The following is a 17,562-nucleotide window of genomic DNA, read 5'->3' on the forward strand; positions in this document are numbered from 1 at the left end:
GGGGGGGGGGGGGGGCGTTCGTTTACACAACTGTACACATCCACGGGTGTCGACCCGTGTCGACAGTGAAACAAGTTTCAATAAAAACAGACATCATCTTTAGAGACTTTTGTCATGTTTAGAGGCCCCAGCACGTCATTTCTCGACCCGCTCTTTCATTTGAGCCCAAAAAAACATTCATATCTTGAGTGCGTTTCGGAATCAACTATCGTAGCTGCAGTCAAGCAAAATTGGATAGGGTTGTAGTACTGTTACTGCGACTATCTCGATTGCGAAACGCACCCCTTGTCTGACATCGCTGCTACAACTCTGGTCTACAACTCTGGTTTTCAATTGAAACCAGAGTTGTAGACTACAACTCGGGATTTCAATTCAAAATAAAATTATATAAATTCACAGCGAGTTTATTTGCATTTTCAATTTTATTAAACCATTCAATGATATTAGATTGATGTCTCAATTCAAATGAGACTGCGGTACGCAGTGTTAATTCAAAAGAGTCTACATGGGATACATATGCGTGTAATTAACAGTGGACACCCGGTAGAATCGCGGACCTTGTTCTGACGATCATTTGTGGTATAGTGGGACACATGGCGCCATACATAATTAATATCGACTGCAAATAAAACGAATGCAATTTCTACTGTACCGACACTGTTTGACCGTCTGCAACGATCGTGCACAGATGTGGTACAGTTGTTCTCTCACATTTTTCACAAACTGTGGACAGCCGTGGATGTGTACAGTTGCGAAAGTACGAACGGCTCCCCCCGCCGCGGTCACTCGTGTCGGTCTCGTTAACTTCTACTGATTAAAGCGGAAATAATTACTTCTTCACATCGGGTAAAACGTTGTTGCCTGCTTCGTGTTAGCCTCGCGAGATAGAAACGTGCGACTGGAGTCCACTTGTTGATAAATAGAGTCAGAATGTAAATAAACCTGCCGGTTCAGAACACAAACACTTGGCACGCAGCAATGGCGGGATAATAACGATTGATTAACGATAAAAATTGATATAAATCCGTCAAAAATTGGAGGGACAATTGACTCAGTGATACAACAATTGAAGTTCCAAGCTTTTATTTCAATTTTTTATTATAAAAATTCAGTGTTTTTCGTATCACCCCGTAAACGTTGTTGTGTGCGCGTGTTATCCTCGGGAGATAGAAACGTGCGAATGAAGTCCAAGTGTCGATAAATAGATTCGGAACATAAACAAATGTGCCGGTTCAGAAAACAAACACTTGGCACGCAGCAATAAAGGGATAACAACCATTGAATAACGATAAAAATTGATATAAATCTGTTAAAATTGGAGAGACATTTGACTCAGTGATACAACAGTTGAAGTTCCAAGCTTTTATTTCAATTTTTGATGGTAAAAATTCAGTGTTTTTCGCATCATAACCTCGAAGAGAAAATAAACAAAGGACGTTAGAGACAATAGTGGGGATTGTTATTGTTGTTTTGGCGATAATGTCCGGAATTGTGCAGTACGTGATTGTTCGGGGGGATCTTATGAAGACCATGCAGTGGCCAGTGGGGGCTGTCATAGCTCAGGCATGTCACGCTTGCACAGCTGTCACACATTTGTTCTACAATGATGAACATACCCAGGCTTATTTAGCTGATTTGGATAATATGCACAAAGTGGTCTTGGAGGTAATGATTTCATAATTAAACTTCGATTTAAGGAAATTTAATGATCTTTTTGAGTTTGGTACAGACCACAGTTGAGATTCAAGCGTTTTTAATCAGAAAATTTGTCAAATTGCAATTTTTAAAATTAGTTCATCAATCTTCTTCCGGAAGTAAACGTTCTGATTTTTTCTTTTATTCTTTGGAGTGTAACGAATATTTAAAAAACAAGGAGGGTTTCAAGCCCATACGACAGAAGGCATGTGACCTTTACTTTTGCGTTATTAGTCCTTTTCTATTTTTCTACCAATTTCTGCCAATTCTATTGGTAGTAAGTTTCCGAATGGATCCGTAGCAATTCCCTGTCCTTGTGACAGGCATACAACCGTAACCACATGCTACAGGCTGTCTACAGGAAGATATTCAACCTTTTAATGAAATAGATTTATACAAAAGTTTAAATATCTCCGAAACTGCTCGGCTAATTGCGCCTATCCAAAATACGAATCTTCAATATTGTAAGAGCTTATCACACTAAATTTCACCTTGCTATTTTCATTTTTTCTCAAAATATCGTGCGTACAAGAATGAAAAAATTTAATAAACGAAAAAACGGGAATATCCCTAACTCTTCGTATGGACGGGTATACATATTTTGATTGATCTAGATAGTGGCCACCGATAGAAGTATTCTGAAAAAAAAAGAATTGAAATCCGTCCAGTAGTTCATGAGATATTCGAAGAAATATATTTACACAAAAGGTAGAATATCTCGAGAACCACTCGGCCAATTGAGCCCATCCATAACACCAACCTTTGATGTTATAAAAGCTAGAAGCCTACAAAATTTCAACTCGCTATTTCCGTTTTTTTCAAGTTATCTTGTAAACAAGAATTTTTATGAAAAAACGGAAAAACGACAATATCTTCAAGTTTTGTCTGAACGGGTATATATATTTTGATTGATCTGGATAGAGGCCATCGACATGAGTATTTTGAAAAAAACTGAAATCGGTGGAATAGATTTTGAGATATTGAGGAAAAACGAAATTTAAAGGAGTTGTTATATCTCAGGAACTACTGGAACGATCAGGCTGAAACTGCCCACCAAAGTGAAGTTTAATCATAGCTATCATGAACCAAAATTTTAGACTTTTATCGACAAATTTCACCGTATTTATGTTGAATTTTCTAAACATTGATCACGAAAAACCCAAGTTGTCACACACATTCATACAGACATGACCCTAAAAACACCACTTCTTCACGTGTCATAACATTCTAGGTCATTTGCCATCAAAATTATAAAATTGGAAAATCGCTCAAATCAAGGCTTCCATTCGGAAGCAAAGAACCTAAAATCGTATGAAAACTGCGGCGCAAGAAGCATTTTCAAGGTAAAAACAGGAAAAAATGAAGTTTTTCGTGGTTATAAGGGGCAAAATCGATCGGGTCCGCGATTTTTCCTAGTTATTTCCATATTCCGCTATATATATCATAATCTGTGAGTCTCAAGGCCCAGTGAAGACTTGAATTTCACCCTTAATCCAAGATGTTCGAGATTTGGTAATTATGAAATTTTTTGTGGAGGTAGGACTTATTTGAATTTTTTTTACTTGCGCATGTATTTCAGAGAGAATAGTTCTCCATGAATTATTTATACAAACGTCACGAATATGAAATGTACCTGTTTAGTCCCTTTTTTGCATCAATCAAACATTTTTCAAACCAAATATCACTATTGCAGAAAAACCAAATTGATTTTTATGTCCAAAAATTTGGAGACTAATAATCATCAATAACAATTATTTCGATACTGTCTGAATCGAGGACAACCCGACAAAATCCATTTTTTATTTATATAAATTCCAAATAAAGAAGACATCTTGACATTTTCTCCTCACACCATTCGTCAAGATAACCCATTATTGAACGAGATGTGGAAAATTAATTGCCCTGTAGGGGAGGGTGTGCCTGTACCGCCCACCTAAGGGGAAATGCCAGTTTTATATTTTATATTTCAACTTGAGTATAAAAAACGTATTTGTGAGACTTCTTTAACTATTGAACTCGTTATTCTCGAAGTGTACACGCCTAATTCTCCTTAGAATTCACAAAATTGATTGAAAATAAAAGAGAGAGCCTATTGGTACTACCCACCATCGGGTAATACCGCTCGGCACGATTCCAATGCCGCTCATAGGGTTTTGCGTGTATCGCTCGCGCCGCAACCTATAACCTGTACGCTAGTGCTGTCGAGCAACTACGTGGCCGATCCTATGAGCGGTATTACCGGCTCCGCTCGGCGTCAACAAAATTGTTGATAATTATTGACATGAGTGGAGTTTTGAGTTCGAATTGGTCTCAAATTACGCGTGAAAGTACCACGAATCGAATAACCACAGTTTAATATGAGAATTCAGCGTCTGAAACTATCAAAAACCTTAATTAAAAGTCCACAAATTTTGCACTGTAAAGACCTCACAATTTCGTTATGTGTTTTTTCATATTTAAAGTGGTAAATAAAGTGAAATTTGTCCGACAACCACATCCTATCATCAAATTCTTCATGGTCAGGAACAGAAAGAAATTTTCAAGTTGATGGTTGTGGAGAAAATCGGGTGAGCGGTATTACCCGCTGAGCGGTACAGGCACACCCTCCCCTATTATTGATCCCTCTGAAAATAAACAGATCCCCGCAGTAAAAAAAAATAAAACTCTTTTTTGCAGGCTCCAGATGATAAAAGTCTCCATGACCTGCACTCGAAGCTGGAGGAATCCAAAGTGGACCATAAACTCTGGATAGAACAGCCTGAGAACGTTCCAACGTGTGTAGTTGTTAAGCCCTACCCCAAGGAGGTAATTCAGAAATACTTTAAGAAATTTAAACTGTTCAAAAATTGATCGATCACGATTTAATTAAACCATTCTGAAATTCTCACTCGAGCTCAATGCCTAATTAATCATTATCGACCCATTCCCCAGCTAATAATTAGTGTTCCGGATAATAATATGAAACATTAAATTGATGCATAATGGCGATTCATTATATTTAATACATACATAATATGAAAAGTCATTTTGTATTGGCAATTGACGCACAATAATCAAACGATAATTAATAATAGCCACGGCCAATTTTTTTTTTCCACCAGGAGCCAAAGTGCCATATTTAGGCTTTTTTCGGGGGGAAAGTCGACTTTCGCCCAAATCGAATTTTTCCGCCGGGTGGCGCCGGGCTGCGCCCCTCACTGGTCCCAGAAATGCAGAAATAAAAATTTTTTTGTTTTTCCCCCGAGGCCACAGTGCCATATTTAGGCTTTTTACGGGGGGAAAGTCGACTTTCGCCCAAATCGAATTTTTCCGCCGGGTGGCGCCGGGCTGCGCCCCTCACTGGTCCCAGAAATGCAGAAATAAAAATTTTTTTGTTTTTCCCCCGAGGCCACAGTGCCATATTTAGGCTTTTTACGGGGGGAAAGTCGACTTTCGCCCAAATCGAATTTTTCCGCCGGGTGGCGCCGGGCTGCGCCCCTCACTGGTCCCAGAAATGCAGAAATAAAAATTTTTTTGTTTTTCCCCCGAGGCCACAGTGCCATATTTAGGCTTTTTACGGGGGGAAAGTCGACTTTCGCCCAAATCGAATTTTTCCGCCGGGTGGCGCCGGGCTGCGCCCCTCACTGGTCCCAGAAATGCAGAAATAAAAATTTTTTTGTTTTTCCCCCGAGGCCACAGTGCCATATTTAGGCTTTTTACGGGGGGAAAGTCGACTTTCGCCCAAATCGAATTTTTCCGCCGGGTGGCGCCGGGCTGCGCCCCTCACTGGTCCCAGAAATGCAGAAATAAAAATTTTTTTGTTTTTCCCCCGAGGCCACAGTGCCATATTTAGGCTTTTTACGGGGGGAAAGTCGACTTTCGCCCAAATCGAATTTTTCCGCCGGGTGGCGCCGGGCTGCGCCCCTCACTGGTCCCAGAAATGCAGAAATAAAAATTTTTTTGTTTTTCCCCCGAGGCCACAGTGCCATATTTAGGCTTTTTACGGGGGGAAAGTCGACTTTCGCCCAAATCGAATTTTTCCGCCGGGTGGCGCCGGGCTGCGCCCCTCACTGGTCCCAGAAATGCAGAAATAAAAATTTTTTTGTTTTTCCCCCGAGGCCACAGTGCCATATTTAGGCTTTTTACGGGGGGAAAGTCGACTTTCGCCCAAATCGAATTTTTCCGCCGGGTGGCGCCGGGCTGCGCCCCTCACTGGTCCCAGAAATGCAGAAATAAAAATTTTTTTGTTTTTCCCCCGAGGCCACAGTGCCATATTTAGGCTTTTTACGGGGGGAAAGTCGACTTTCGCCCAAATCGAATTTTTCCGCCGGGTGGCGCCGGGCTGCGCCCCTCACTGGTCCCAGAAATGCAGAAATAAAAATTTTTTTGTTTTTCCCCCGAGGCCACAGTGCCATATTTAGGCTTTTTACGGGGGGAAAGTCGACTTTCGCCCAAATCGAATTTTTCCGCCGGGTGGCGCCGGGCTGCGCCCCTCACTGGTCCCAGAAATGCAGAAATAAAAATTTTTTTGTTTTTCCCCCGAGGCCACAGTGCCATATTTAGGCTTTTTACGGGGGGAAAGTCGACTTTCGCCCAAATCGAATTTTTCCGCCGGGTGGCGCCGGGCTGCGCCCCTCACTGGTCCCAGAAATGCAGAAATAAAAATTTTTTTGTTTTTCCCCCGAGGCCACAGTGCCATATTTAGGCTTTTTACGGGGGGAAAGTCGACTTTCGCCCAAATCGAATTTTTCCGCCGGGTGGCGCCGGGCTGCGCCCCTCACTGGTCCCAGAAATGCAGAAATAAAAATTTTTTTGTTTTTCCCCCGAGGCCACAGTGCCATATTTAGGCTTTTTACGGGGGGAAAGTCGACTTTCGCCCAAATCGAATTTTTCCGCCGGGTGGCGCCGGGCTGCGCCCCTCACTGGTCCCAGAAATGCAGAAATAAAAATTTTTTTGTTTTTCCCCCGAGGCCACAGTGCCATATTTAGGCTTTTTACGGGGGGAAAGTCGACTTTCGCCCAAATCGAATTTTTCCGCCGGGTGGCGCCGGGCTGCGCCCCTCACTGGTCCCAGAAATGCAGAAATAAAAATTTTTTTGTTTTTCCCCCGAGGCCACAGTGCCATATTTAGGCTTTTTACGGGGGGAAAGTCGACTTTCGCCCAAATCGAATTTTTCCGCCGGGTGGCGCCGGGCTGCGCCCCTCACTGGTCCCAGAAATGCAGAAATAAAAATTTTTTTGTTTTTCCCCCGAGGCCACAGTGCCATATTTAGGCTTTTTACGGGGGGAAAGTCGACTTTCGCCCAAATCGAATTTTTCCGCCGGGTGGCGCCGGGCTGCGCCCCTCACTGGTCCCAGAAATGCAGAAATAAAAATTTTTTTGTTTTTCCCCCGAGGCCACAGTGCCATATTTAGGCTTTTTACGGGGGGAAAGTCGACTTTCGCCCAAATCGAATTTTTCCGCCGGGTGGCGCCGGGCTGCGCCCCTCACTGGTCCCAGAAATGCAGAAATAAAAATTTTTTTGTTTTTCCCCCGAGGCCACAGTGCCATATTTAGGCTTTTTACGGGGGGAAAGTCGACTTTCGCCCAAATCGAATTTTTCCGCCGGGTGGCGCCGGGCTGCGCCCCTCACTGGTCCCAGAAATGCAGAAATAAAAATTTTTTTGTTTTTCCCCCGAGGCCACAGTGCCATATTTAGGCTTTTTACGGGGGGAAAGTCGACTTTCGCCCAAATCGAATTTTTCCGCCGGGTGGCGCCGGGCTGCGCCCCTCACTGGTCCCAGAAATGCAGAAATAAAAATTTTTTTGTTTTTCCCCCGAGGCCACAGTGCCATATTTAGGCTTTTTACGGGGGGAAAGTCGACTTTCGCCCAAATCGAATTTTTCCGCCGGGTGGCGCCGGGCTGCGCCCCTCACTGGTCCCAGAAATGCAGAAATAAAAATTTTTTTGTTTTTCCCCCGAGGCCACAGTGCCATATTTAGGCTTTTTACGGGGGGAAAGTCGACTTTCGCCCAAATCGAATTTTTCCGCCGGGTGGCGCCGGGCTGCGCCCCTCACTGGTCCCAGAAATGCAGAAATAAAAATTTTTTTGTTTTTCCCCCGAGGCCACAGTGCCATATTTAGGCTTTTTACGGGGGGAAAGTCGACTTTCGCCCAAATCGAATTTTTCCGCCGGGTGGCGCCGGGCTGCGCCCCTCACTGGTCCCAGAAATGCAGAAATAAAAATTTTTTTGTTTTTCCCCCGAGGCCACAGTGCCATATTTAGGCTTTTTACGGGGGGAAAGTCGACTTTCGCCCAAATCGAATTTTTCCGCCGGGTGGCGCCGGGCTGCGCCCCTCACTGGTCCCAGAAATGCAGAAATAAAAATTTTTTTGTTTTTCCCCCGAGGCCACAGTGCCATATTTAGGCTTTTTACGGGGGGAAAGTCGACTTTCGCCCAAATCGAATTTTTCCGCCGGGTGGCGCCGGGCTGCGCCCCTCACTGGTCCCAGAAATGCAGAAATAAAAATTTTTTTGTTTTTCCCCCGAGGCCACAGTGCCATATTTAGGCTTTTTACGGGGGGAAAGTCGACTTTCGCCCAAATCGAATTTTTCCGCCGGGTGGCGCCGGGCTGCGCCCCTCACTGGTCCCAGAAATGCAGAAATAAAAATTTTTTTGTTTTTCCCCCGAGGCCACAGTGCCATATTTAGGCTTTTTACGGGGGGAAAGTCGACTTTCGCCCAAATCGAATTTTTCCGCCGGGTGGCGCCGGGCTGCGCCCCTCACTGGTCCCAGAAATGCAGAAATAAAAATTTTTTTGTTTTTCCCCCGAGGCCACAGTGCCATATTTAGGCTTTTTACGGGGGGAAAGTCGACTTTCGCCCAAATCGAATTTTTCCGCCGGGTGGCGCCGGGCTGCGCCCCTCACTGGTCCCAGAAATGCAGAAATAAAAATTTTTTTGTTTTTCCCCCGAGGCCACAGTGCCATATTTAGGCTTTTTTCGGGGGGAAAGTCGACTTTCGCCAAAATCGAATTTTTCCGCCGGGTGGCGCCGGGCTGCGCCCCTCACTGGTCCCAGAAATGCAGAAATAAAACATTTTTTTGGCCGTGGCTATTTGCACCGTGCGGGTCACACGCAGGCGTGTCACACGCAGGGAATCCCGGGGTTTGGCGTGTCACACGCAGTTCAGTTTTCACTTTTTCCACGTACTTTTGATAGTTCCGAATACATATTTCACGTTAAAAAATTTTTTTTTTGTGTGAAAATTGCAAAATCACAAAATTTGTGTTTCAGTTTTCACTTTTTCCACCTACTTTTGATAGTTCTGAATAGCCCGCTGCTTAAAGAGTCGGAATCGACTTTCACTCGGCGAATAAATTCAATTTTGGCGACAGTCGACTTTTCCCCTGAAAAAGTCCAAGACATGACACTTTTGTGAAAATCGCAAAATTACTTTTTTACCCTCCTACTACCCTCAAGTACGTGTCCCAGGGGGTTGGTGATTTTTTAGGGGATTGAGAAAGTCCTTAGGAACATTCTGCAATAGGCGTTGTTTGGTGTTTATAGATATTTCATGTCTGCGTGTGACACGCACGGTGCAAATAGCCACGGCCTTAATAATATCTCCCAAGAACAGTTGAATCGACGTGAAATAGATTATTAAAACCAGCGATAACCATATTCATAAATCATAATTACCGTTAAATTTTGAAGTCCTTAGTGAACATCATTCTTATTGTTTTGATTATTTAAGTAATCATCAATTTAAATATTCAAATTCCGAATTATTTTATTAATCGAAAATCCCTTTACAAAATTAGAATTATTTTCTTAATTAATGGAAAATTTACAGTTCCATATTATTGAATATTTAATTCATCATCAATCGGCAATGTAAATTATTAATATAATATAATAAGCCCTACCCCAAGGAGGTAATTCAGAAATATTTTAAGAAAATTGAAACTGTTCAAAAACTGATCGACCACAATTTAATTCAAACATTCTGAAATTCTCACTCAAGATCAATGACTCATTAATCATCATTGACCCATCCCCCCGCGAATAATTATTTCAGGTAATAATACGAGACATTAAATTGATGCATAATAGAGATTCATTATATTTAATACATAAATAATATGAAAAGTCATTTTGCATTGGCAATTGACGTACAATAATCAAACGATAACTAATAATATCTCCCGAGAATAGTTGAATCGGCGTGAAATAGATTATTAAAACTACCACAAGCATGAATTTCGTAAAAATCTGTTTGTGTTTGTCGTTAAATTGAGGCGATATATAAATATTTTTATATTATTTACATTGACACACACGGACGACTGACGCACTCACACTTATTTCGGTGCTTGGCACTTGTAAGTACATCTATTTACAACACTTACTGGCAAGAACCTTTGAGAGTTCACTTTAAAAAAAAAGAACTTTATTTTCACTCGTTTCGGGTCTCAATGGGAATTATATTTTTCATTTAATTGTTGTCTCTGTTGATTGGACACCCGTTTTCTTCATGATGGGGTGAGGGATGATTACGGTGTACTGGAGATGAGTGTGAAGATAAATTGATTGACGTCAATTGGCTCGTGATGAACGCATTACTGACACTCCATCGTTATTATCCAACTGCTCCTCTTCCTCTTCGAGCAACCACTCGCGTAATATTCTCGACTGAAATGTCATATTCAGGCTTTATTAATTGTATCATTGGGGTAAAAAAGTCATTTATATTGGTTTATGGGAAGGAACATTTATTTGATTAGGATTGAGGTTTTGGAAGTGGCGAAAGTTAATACCAATAGATTTATTTGTGCTGGTTTGTTTGAGGGGGAGGGTGGGGTAATATGGACACTTGAATTGTTTTCTCAATGTTCAATCGGGAATGAATTTATCAGTTGAGGTTCATTAGGTTCATAGGCTCATCACGAAAGGGAAGGAATTGTACTTTTCATGGGAATAAATTATTACATTTCGTTAAAATTCAATGAGTCATTGAAATTTTAGAAAAAGTCAAAAGTACTTCGCCTCACTCACTTCTATGTCTAATTCATTTGGAGATCAGGTTTTGGAGAATATTTTTTTTTTTATCCCTCTATCGAAGAATAATCTTGAAGTTGGTTTGAATTATTCGATTTTACGAACACATTCAAGAATTTCCTGGACTCTTTTCTTGATTTTATGGCAGTTTTTAAATTTTATTTGAGAAGCGAGTTTCAGAAAAGAGATGGAAAAATTTTATGATGAATTATGAAAGTTTTTCTATCTCCGTTTAATTCAGGGACTTCTATTGAGAAATAATCTTGAAGTTGAGTTGAATTATTCTACTTTACTGCTGCACTCATGAATTTCATTTGTTATTTTAGTCTCATCCGTCGTATTTAGACAAAATGAATAAAATTGTCTTAATTATATCTTTGGGATGGCAAAAATCATTCGCTATTTTGTACATTTAATTCATTAGAGAAGTAAAACAGAATAAGTTGATTTTTTAAAGAAAATTGCAGTTTTTGTAGATTCAAAAATATTTATAGAAAAGTAATCCTGAAATTCAGTTGAATTATTTCATTTCACAACTTCACAAATTAATTTTGTCAATTATATATTTTTTTTAGTTCAAAATGAATTTTTTTCTTGAAAATTCAGAATATAAATATGATAGACAATTTTGCAAACCATCCGCGAAATGGAAAGTTGAGTTTCCCTATTGGCTTCGAAATTCAACGTCTCCATTTGAAACATCGGCATAAACTCAAGTTCGAATACCGAACTGCAAGCCACACTGCAGTTTCCCACCGTTAAATTATTCAGACAACATGAATTTGTAAATATTGAAAACTCCCCCGAAATTCGGTCAGCTGTTAAGCTCCCAGCGTTTTTGAATAAACGGTGGGAGAGAGTGGATTTCGACTTTGTGAAATCTTTTCATGGCATTCAATCTGTATCTCTCACCTGTGTTATTTTTATCTTTTCACTCAGTTAATTTGAGAATATTCAAGTGATAGAGTCTCTGAAATAGAATTGACTTCTCAAGATTTCAATTCGTGGGCTAGAATTTTCTTTTCATGAAAAGATTTTTCATGGAACGTGTTTGGATTCTGGATAAAAATTCTAATAATTAGAATTTAGATATGAGTTGCTAACAAGATTAATCAACTAATTTACTGAGAATCAAAGATACAAAAATTGCTGTCGCCATTTTTTTCGTTGAAATTTGAGTTCAAATTTAAATTTTAAATATCTGATGTTATTATTGATACTTTGATTTCCTAAACTCGATTTTTCATTTTGATTTTTCTAAAAAAATTAAAAAATTAACCTGTTTATTGATAAAAATTCACGAAATTAATGAAAAATTGCAATTTTCTCTAATGAACTGAAGCAATAATAAAAAAAGAAATTGTTTTCCCAATGTGATTTGATTGATTATTCACGAATATTTCACCATTTTTTCATGCAATGCAGTTAACAAGTTTAATAATTGAAGATTTCTAAATCTGCGCTTTCCCTTGGATTACCCTTGCAGACCTTGAAAAATCACAGCAAATTGAAATTTATCATCTCTTGGATCACAAACTGTTTCATTTCGATATTCTGCACCCTTTGAAAACTATTAATCGATTTATTAAGGGTGAAAATTCCATTGCATTTCTGTGCAACTTCTATTGGAAACTCTATTAGTGTGTCTGACTCCATTGGAAAATTCCACAGTTTTTCTTTTTTTTTCAATAGAAATGTTTCATAGAAAATATCTTACAGAGACAATCAATAGGATTTTACTCTTCTATACAACTTATTCTATCGGAATACTTTCTATAAAAATTCTTCGGGTCAATATTCCCAGCTTTTTTTGCTTGAATTTTCTAAAAAGAGTAGAAAAAACAGTCAACAAAAGAAAGTAAAAAATCAAGAAAATTGATGTTCCTACAGAAAATTTCTCAATACGAAAAGTAGTACTGAAAGATGAATTTCTACAATTTTTTTTTTTTTATAAAAGAGGACATTTTCTATTGAAAAAATGCACAATAAAGATGCGAATTTTTTACCCCATTCGCAAAAAATAACCAGAATTTCCAATAGAAATCCAGCAGAATCTCCCAGCGAATTCATTAGGTTTTTGTTCGTCTGTGAATTGAAAAAAATCAATCTCCCCTAGATTTCACTCAATAAAAATTTAAAAAATAATAAAAAAAAGCACCTTAAATTCCCATAAAATCCACTCACCACATGCAAGTTGACACCCCAAACACCCAAGTTACGGAATAAGCCAAAATTACCGGATGGGTCGGTTAGTTCTAGGTAGACAGCGTCAGATACAACGATAAAAGCATCAGTAGTTGGGTTCAAGAGGTATCGGTACATTCCATTAAAACGTCTGTGCACGTTTGAAAATAAGGACTAAGATAGATTGTTGAGTTGCTTCTGATATTCGACCATGCAGAAAACGGGTGAAACCGGTGTACGTCTAGTTTGGCTGGGTTGGGGCTGTTATTTCTCAGCCATATTGCCACTGGGGTCCGTGTATTCCTCCTCGTAATCCTCCTCCTCCTGCTCCTCGTAATCAGTTTCAGCTGGCTCGGGTCCCTCGTTCGATGGATTCGGTGTGCTCATCACGTCCTGTTAACCAAATATCCCATTTTTTTCCCCACAAAGCACAGAAAATACACCAAAAAAACGCTAGATTTATTAATTTTTTTTTTCAAACGTCAGAAGCGTTAATGAACCCTTTGCCACTCTTCAATTCACTATTAGTATTCCCTTTTGAAATATAACATGCAGGTCAACTTTTTCACGTGATTTCCTCATTGTGATTTACATTGAACTCTTGAATTTTTTCTTTTTAGGGTTTTCAGTTAATCTTAAACGTATTCATTGGAGAAATTATATTCGTGTGTGGGAATATGTTATACTGAGAGGGAAATATATTTTTCTGAAGAATATTCAGTTGTGAAATCGACTGTCATTTCAATTAACAAAATAAATTTTGGATAATTATTAACCCTCGATCACTCGCTCAATGAGCGCGGCGTCGCCCGTTTTCGTATTTTTCCGTGATTAATCTCATAATTCTTCGCCTAAAAATTGAATTCTCTCTCTCAATAAATCATCAACATGGTATGTCAAGAATGAAAAATTGAATGGAAAATATTTCGTTCCAAGTTATAGAGTTTCCGTCACATTGTCATTGTCATTCTATCTAAAAATAAAATTTTTGAATTTTACGATTGCAAAATTTTCGTATTTTAGCATTTTTGGTATTTTAGAGATTTCAAATAGCAATCAGATCAGAAATAGAATTTCTTGCTTTCGGAAAAGCCCTCCAAAAAAGTAAAAAAATTAATTCGTCAATCTATTCTTTGATTAATCCGATAATTCTTCATTAAAAAAAATTTAATTCTCCCTCCCAATAAATCATCAAAATGTTTTGTTCATCAAAATGTTTCGTCAAGAAAAATATCTTTCTCTCAAAAACCTGAGGACATAAAGAGTCCCCCGAAAAAAAAAGATGTACCTGCAGTGCTCGCCAACCGCATCCGGCAAGTGGCAAACCATCAGCACCCAGTGGACATGGTGCATCCAGTCCCGGCACCCCCTGATCACCTTTGCTCCCTTTGTCTCCCTTCCTCCCCTTTTTACCTGGCACTCCCTGCAATAACCACCAACAATAAAAATGAACAACTTTTTGCAGTCCTACCTTTGACCATTTTCTCATTAAAAATAAAAAAAGCAGAACAAAAATATATTTTCTTTGATCTTCACCGCGTGCAATTAGGCCAAGCAATAGTTGAATGTGATGGAAGAAAAAAATAAATAAAAAAAAATTGTGAGAGTAAAATTTTCCAAGTGCATTGCGCTCTCGTCTCGTCGTGAGCCTAAATTACATGAACAATATTTCAGAGACTCGGTGAAATGGAGGATGAGTCTTTGGAAATTTTGTTCGCTCTACTGCTTCATCGTTTTTTTTTTTATTTAATTTTCTCGTTAATTAAAGCAGTGGTTTTTGCGCGAAAGGTTTCACCCCTTGGCAAAGGTCCACTGGGGCAGGGTGTGGGGGGAGGAGGGAGAAGGGGAGAAATAATAGGAGGGTGTTTTTAGGGGTTTTGGGGTATAACGTTGGCTAAGGGTTGCTACCCTCCCATTGTTCTGGGCGAATGCTGGTGGCAGCGATCTAGCTTTGTTTTTTTGCGTCGCTGGGGAGACGATAAAAACGCGGGATAAAGATCAATTACAATAATAATTTGGGGAATTATATTGTTTAATGTAGTTGAAGTTACTGCATTGGGGAAAGTATTTGGGGATGAAAAAAATCATGGATTAAAGACATTTATGGTAACTGTTTTGGCAGACGTTTATCACGTCGAAGGCAATAAACACAATTTTTTTTTAACCATTTTTGAGGAATTATTTATTATGGACTGGGATCATTCTTGAATTGAAAATATTAATTATAATGGACTTGTATTAATGAGATTATTTGCCCCATCACCCTTCCGAACAATAGAATTGCGGAATTCGACGTCCCGTGGTCCAATCAGAACACAATTACATCGACAATTTCCTCGATTCTGATTTTGACCAATCAGAGTGCGGCATTCGGGGTCACGTGACACGTTTCACACTGATAATTTCCCCGGCTGTAGCGTGTCAATTTTTTTCTACGAATTTGACAGATATTCCTCACATTTTGGTGAAATGTGTCCCGTAACCCCGAACACCGCACCCTGATCGGCCAAAATCAGAATTGAGGAAATTGTCCTCCGAATACCTCTCGACCGTCAAAATTCATCGGATATTTCTCTCAAGTTTTCCTGCATATCAACGATCGCAGATTTTATTGCAAAACTGATCCTTCTCGTTGCTGTGCAACAAAACATTCGGGAAATGTTCGATAATTTTGAAGGTCTTGAGGTATTGCAGCTGATTACTACGTTTTCATGTGAACAGGATTGTGCATTTGTGGAAGATGAATGTGACGATAAATTTTGTAACAAGTATTTGCGAGATAAGGGAAACAGTTTTCATTCCAGAATTTCTTTTTTATTGCAAGATTTTTTTCGAATCTATGAGTGTCGTAGATTAAGGATCTTCATCCATTTCCCGACATTTCGAAATTTCATACTTATCAGAAAGATTGCGACCAACATTTCTGTTAACCGAGAAAATTTAGTTACTGCAGCTTTCACAAAATTAAATAAACAATTATGGGATTTACCCTCTGATTAACAATTCACCTTTGACAGACACGAAAAATAAACAAAAGTATAGAGAGAAATGTGGAAAATTATGATATTGGTTTGAAAAAAATTAAGATTTTTTTCACTGCTTGGGGTTTTGGATGAATATTCTTAAGAGACATTTGTGTCTACGTCGAGGATATTTATCTTCCCGAATGTGCGTCATACTAGTATCTCAAATCCCGAAATTGAACGAATGAGAGATATTTTTTGCGACGCGATGGAAAGCGGTCGATTTCAAGATATTAAGAAAGGTTTAGACTTGAGATACTCGGTGTTTTAATCATTACGATTTCAGATAGGGGAAGGGCGGGTAGAAGGAATTGCCTTCAATTTTCAATAACTCGAGAATGGTAGAGTGGAATTACCCCATTTTCTGTTATTTTTAAATTACGCCATCAACCACGCGTGCTAAGCACGCTCCTTCTCATCTCCTAACGTATAGTGGCGCTTTGGTTTCAGTTTTACGTTTACGCTTATTCGAGATTTTTTAGATATATCGAGATCGATTTTCTTTTTCCTTTTTACAACAGGACTTTTTTAAGCTTCACTGTGAGAAGCGAATCATCCAAATCGCACCATTTGGTCAAGAGATATTGAGCGTTGGAGACGGTCTTATGACATTCTTCCGATTTTTTGAGGTTTTGAGGATACCCAAGGAAAATTACATTTTTGGATTTTCTTGATGTAATTCAGTAGCGAAGCGTTGCAACGATTGGAAGTCCACTCAGCTCTGCGCTGAGTTTTCGAGGAATATCTTTGAATCTAAGTGAGATGACGAAATTTTCGTAATGACCTTTTGTGTAGAGCGAATTGGGAGCTATAAAAAAGGTCATGACAAGAATTTTGCCATCTCCCTTAGATTTCGAAATATTCATTGAAACCTGGCCGTAGTCAAAATCGACTTGAACCGTTTTACCGCTTCGCTACTGAATTAATGGTGAACTCTACGCGAAAAAGATTAATCAGGATGAAATTGAAAAATTAAAGTTTTCGGGAGCATTGTTGAGAATTCTTGCTAATTCTGTACATAAACAAAACTTTGAAATTTTTTTTTTGAGAAATATACTTACGATGAATTTTCATATTGGTCAGAAGTGCCTTGTTTCATTATGTGAAAAAATTTCTATTAAAATACAACTGCACAAGATGAGTCCAACTGTATTTCAATTGAATGGGAAATCAAGACATCAAGAATGGGGAATTGACCATTTATTTTATATAATTACAACATTTTCATTGAAATGAATATATGAGTCTGTTAACTTCCAACAATAATATTGTTGAAATGGATAAATATGTCATAGAGTTTTATTTAATTCCCTTGAAAAATATCTAATTTTAATTCATGATTATTATTTTTTTTTAAATGGCATTAATTTTTTTCTCTTGCATTCTCGTACTTTCATCTTCTATGTTCTTCATAAAATAAAAAATACACTGCCTCTATTCAATTGATGAGTCCATCATCATCCTCACAAAGTCCAAAAATGTAATTATCCCCCAACAACTTCCTCAAGACACTAATTAACACTCCTGAGATAATAATAAGCCCAAAATAATAATGAAGAGCCGATGAATTTTCGCCTAACTCGGCTTTGGGGCCAATTCAACGCACTTAATAATGAGACATAGGGAGGGGGGGGGGGGG

General features: G+C 39.0%; 2 protein-coding genes across 7 annotated transcripts in view; one reads left to right on the plus strand and one right to left on the minus strand.

Annotated features, from left to right (window-relative positions):
• Positions 1–759: 759 nt before the first annotated feature.
• On the plus strand, positions 760–4,587 carry LOC107038902 (putative peptidyl-tRNA hydrolase PTRHD1). The gene is made up of 2 exons (XM_015258237.2): positions 760–1,665; positions 4,372–4,587. Exons 1-2 carry the CDS (start codon positions 1,480–1,482, stop codon positions 4,543–4,545), a joined length of 360 nt encoding a protein of 119 aa, XP_015113723.1. The 5' UTR covers positions 760–1,479; the 3' UTR covers positions 4,546–4,587.
• A 5,170-nt stretch (positions 4,588–9,757) lies between these two features.
• Positions 9,758–17,562, minus strand: part of LOC107039468 (collagen alpha chain CG42342) — a 240,584-nt gene continuing 232,779 nt past the window's right edge. For 4 of the 6 annotated variants that reach the window (XM_015259122.1, XM_015259130.1, XM_015259113.1 and 1 more), the window contains 3 exons: positions 14,189–14,323; positions 12,901–13,293; positions 10,264–10,350 (listed from right to left, as the gene is read on the minus strand). In XM_015259122.1, coding sequence (XP_015114608.1) covers positions 13,165–13,293; positions 14,189–14,323 — 264 coding nt within the window. In that variant the 3' untranslated portion in view covers positions 10,264–10,350; positions 12,901–13,164. Of the gene's footprint in view, positions 10,351–12,900; positions 13,294–14,188; positions 14,324–17,562 lie in introns of all 6 variants that reach the window. The other 2 variants (XM_015259095.1, XM_015259104.1) reach the window with 2 other exon arrangements.

Source organism: Diachasma alloeum, unplaced genomic scaffold (assembly GCF_001412515.2).
Source record: "Diachasma alloeum isolate Michigan unplaced genomic scaffold, Dall2.0 Dall_scaffold_00178, whole genome shotgun sequence".
In the NCBI taxonomy this organism is placed as follows: domain Eukaryota; kingdom Metazoa; phylum Arthropoda; class Insecta; order Hymenoptera; family Braconidae; genus Diachasma; species Diachasma alloeum.

Bases quoted from the DNA above. Each gene is read 5' to 3' on its own strand.
- LOC107038902 (XM_015258237.2), top strand. From the start codon at position 1,480: ATGTCCGGAATTGTGCAGTACGTGATTGTTCGGGGGGATCTTATGAAG. The intron at 1,666-4,371 runs GTAATGATTTCA...TCTTTTTTGCAG, and splicing joins TGCACAAAGTGGTCTTGGAG to GCTCCAGATGATAAAAGTCT.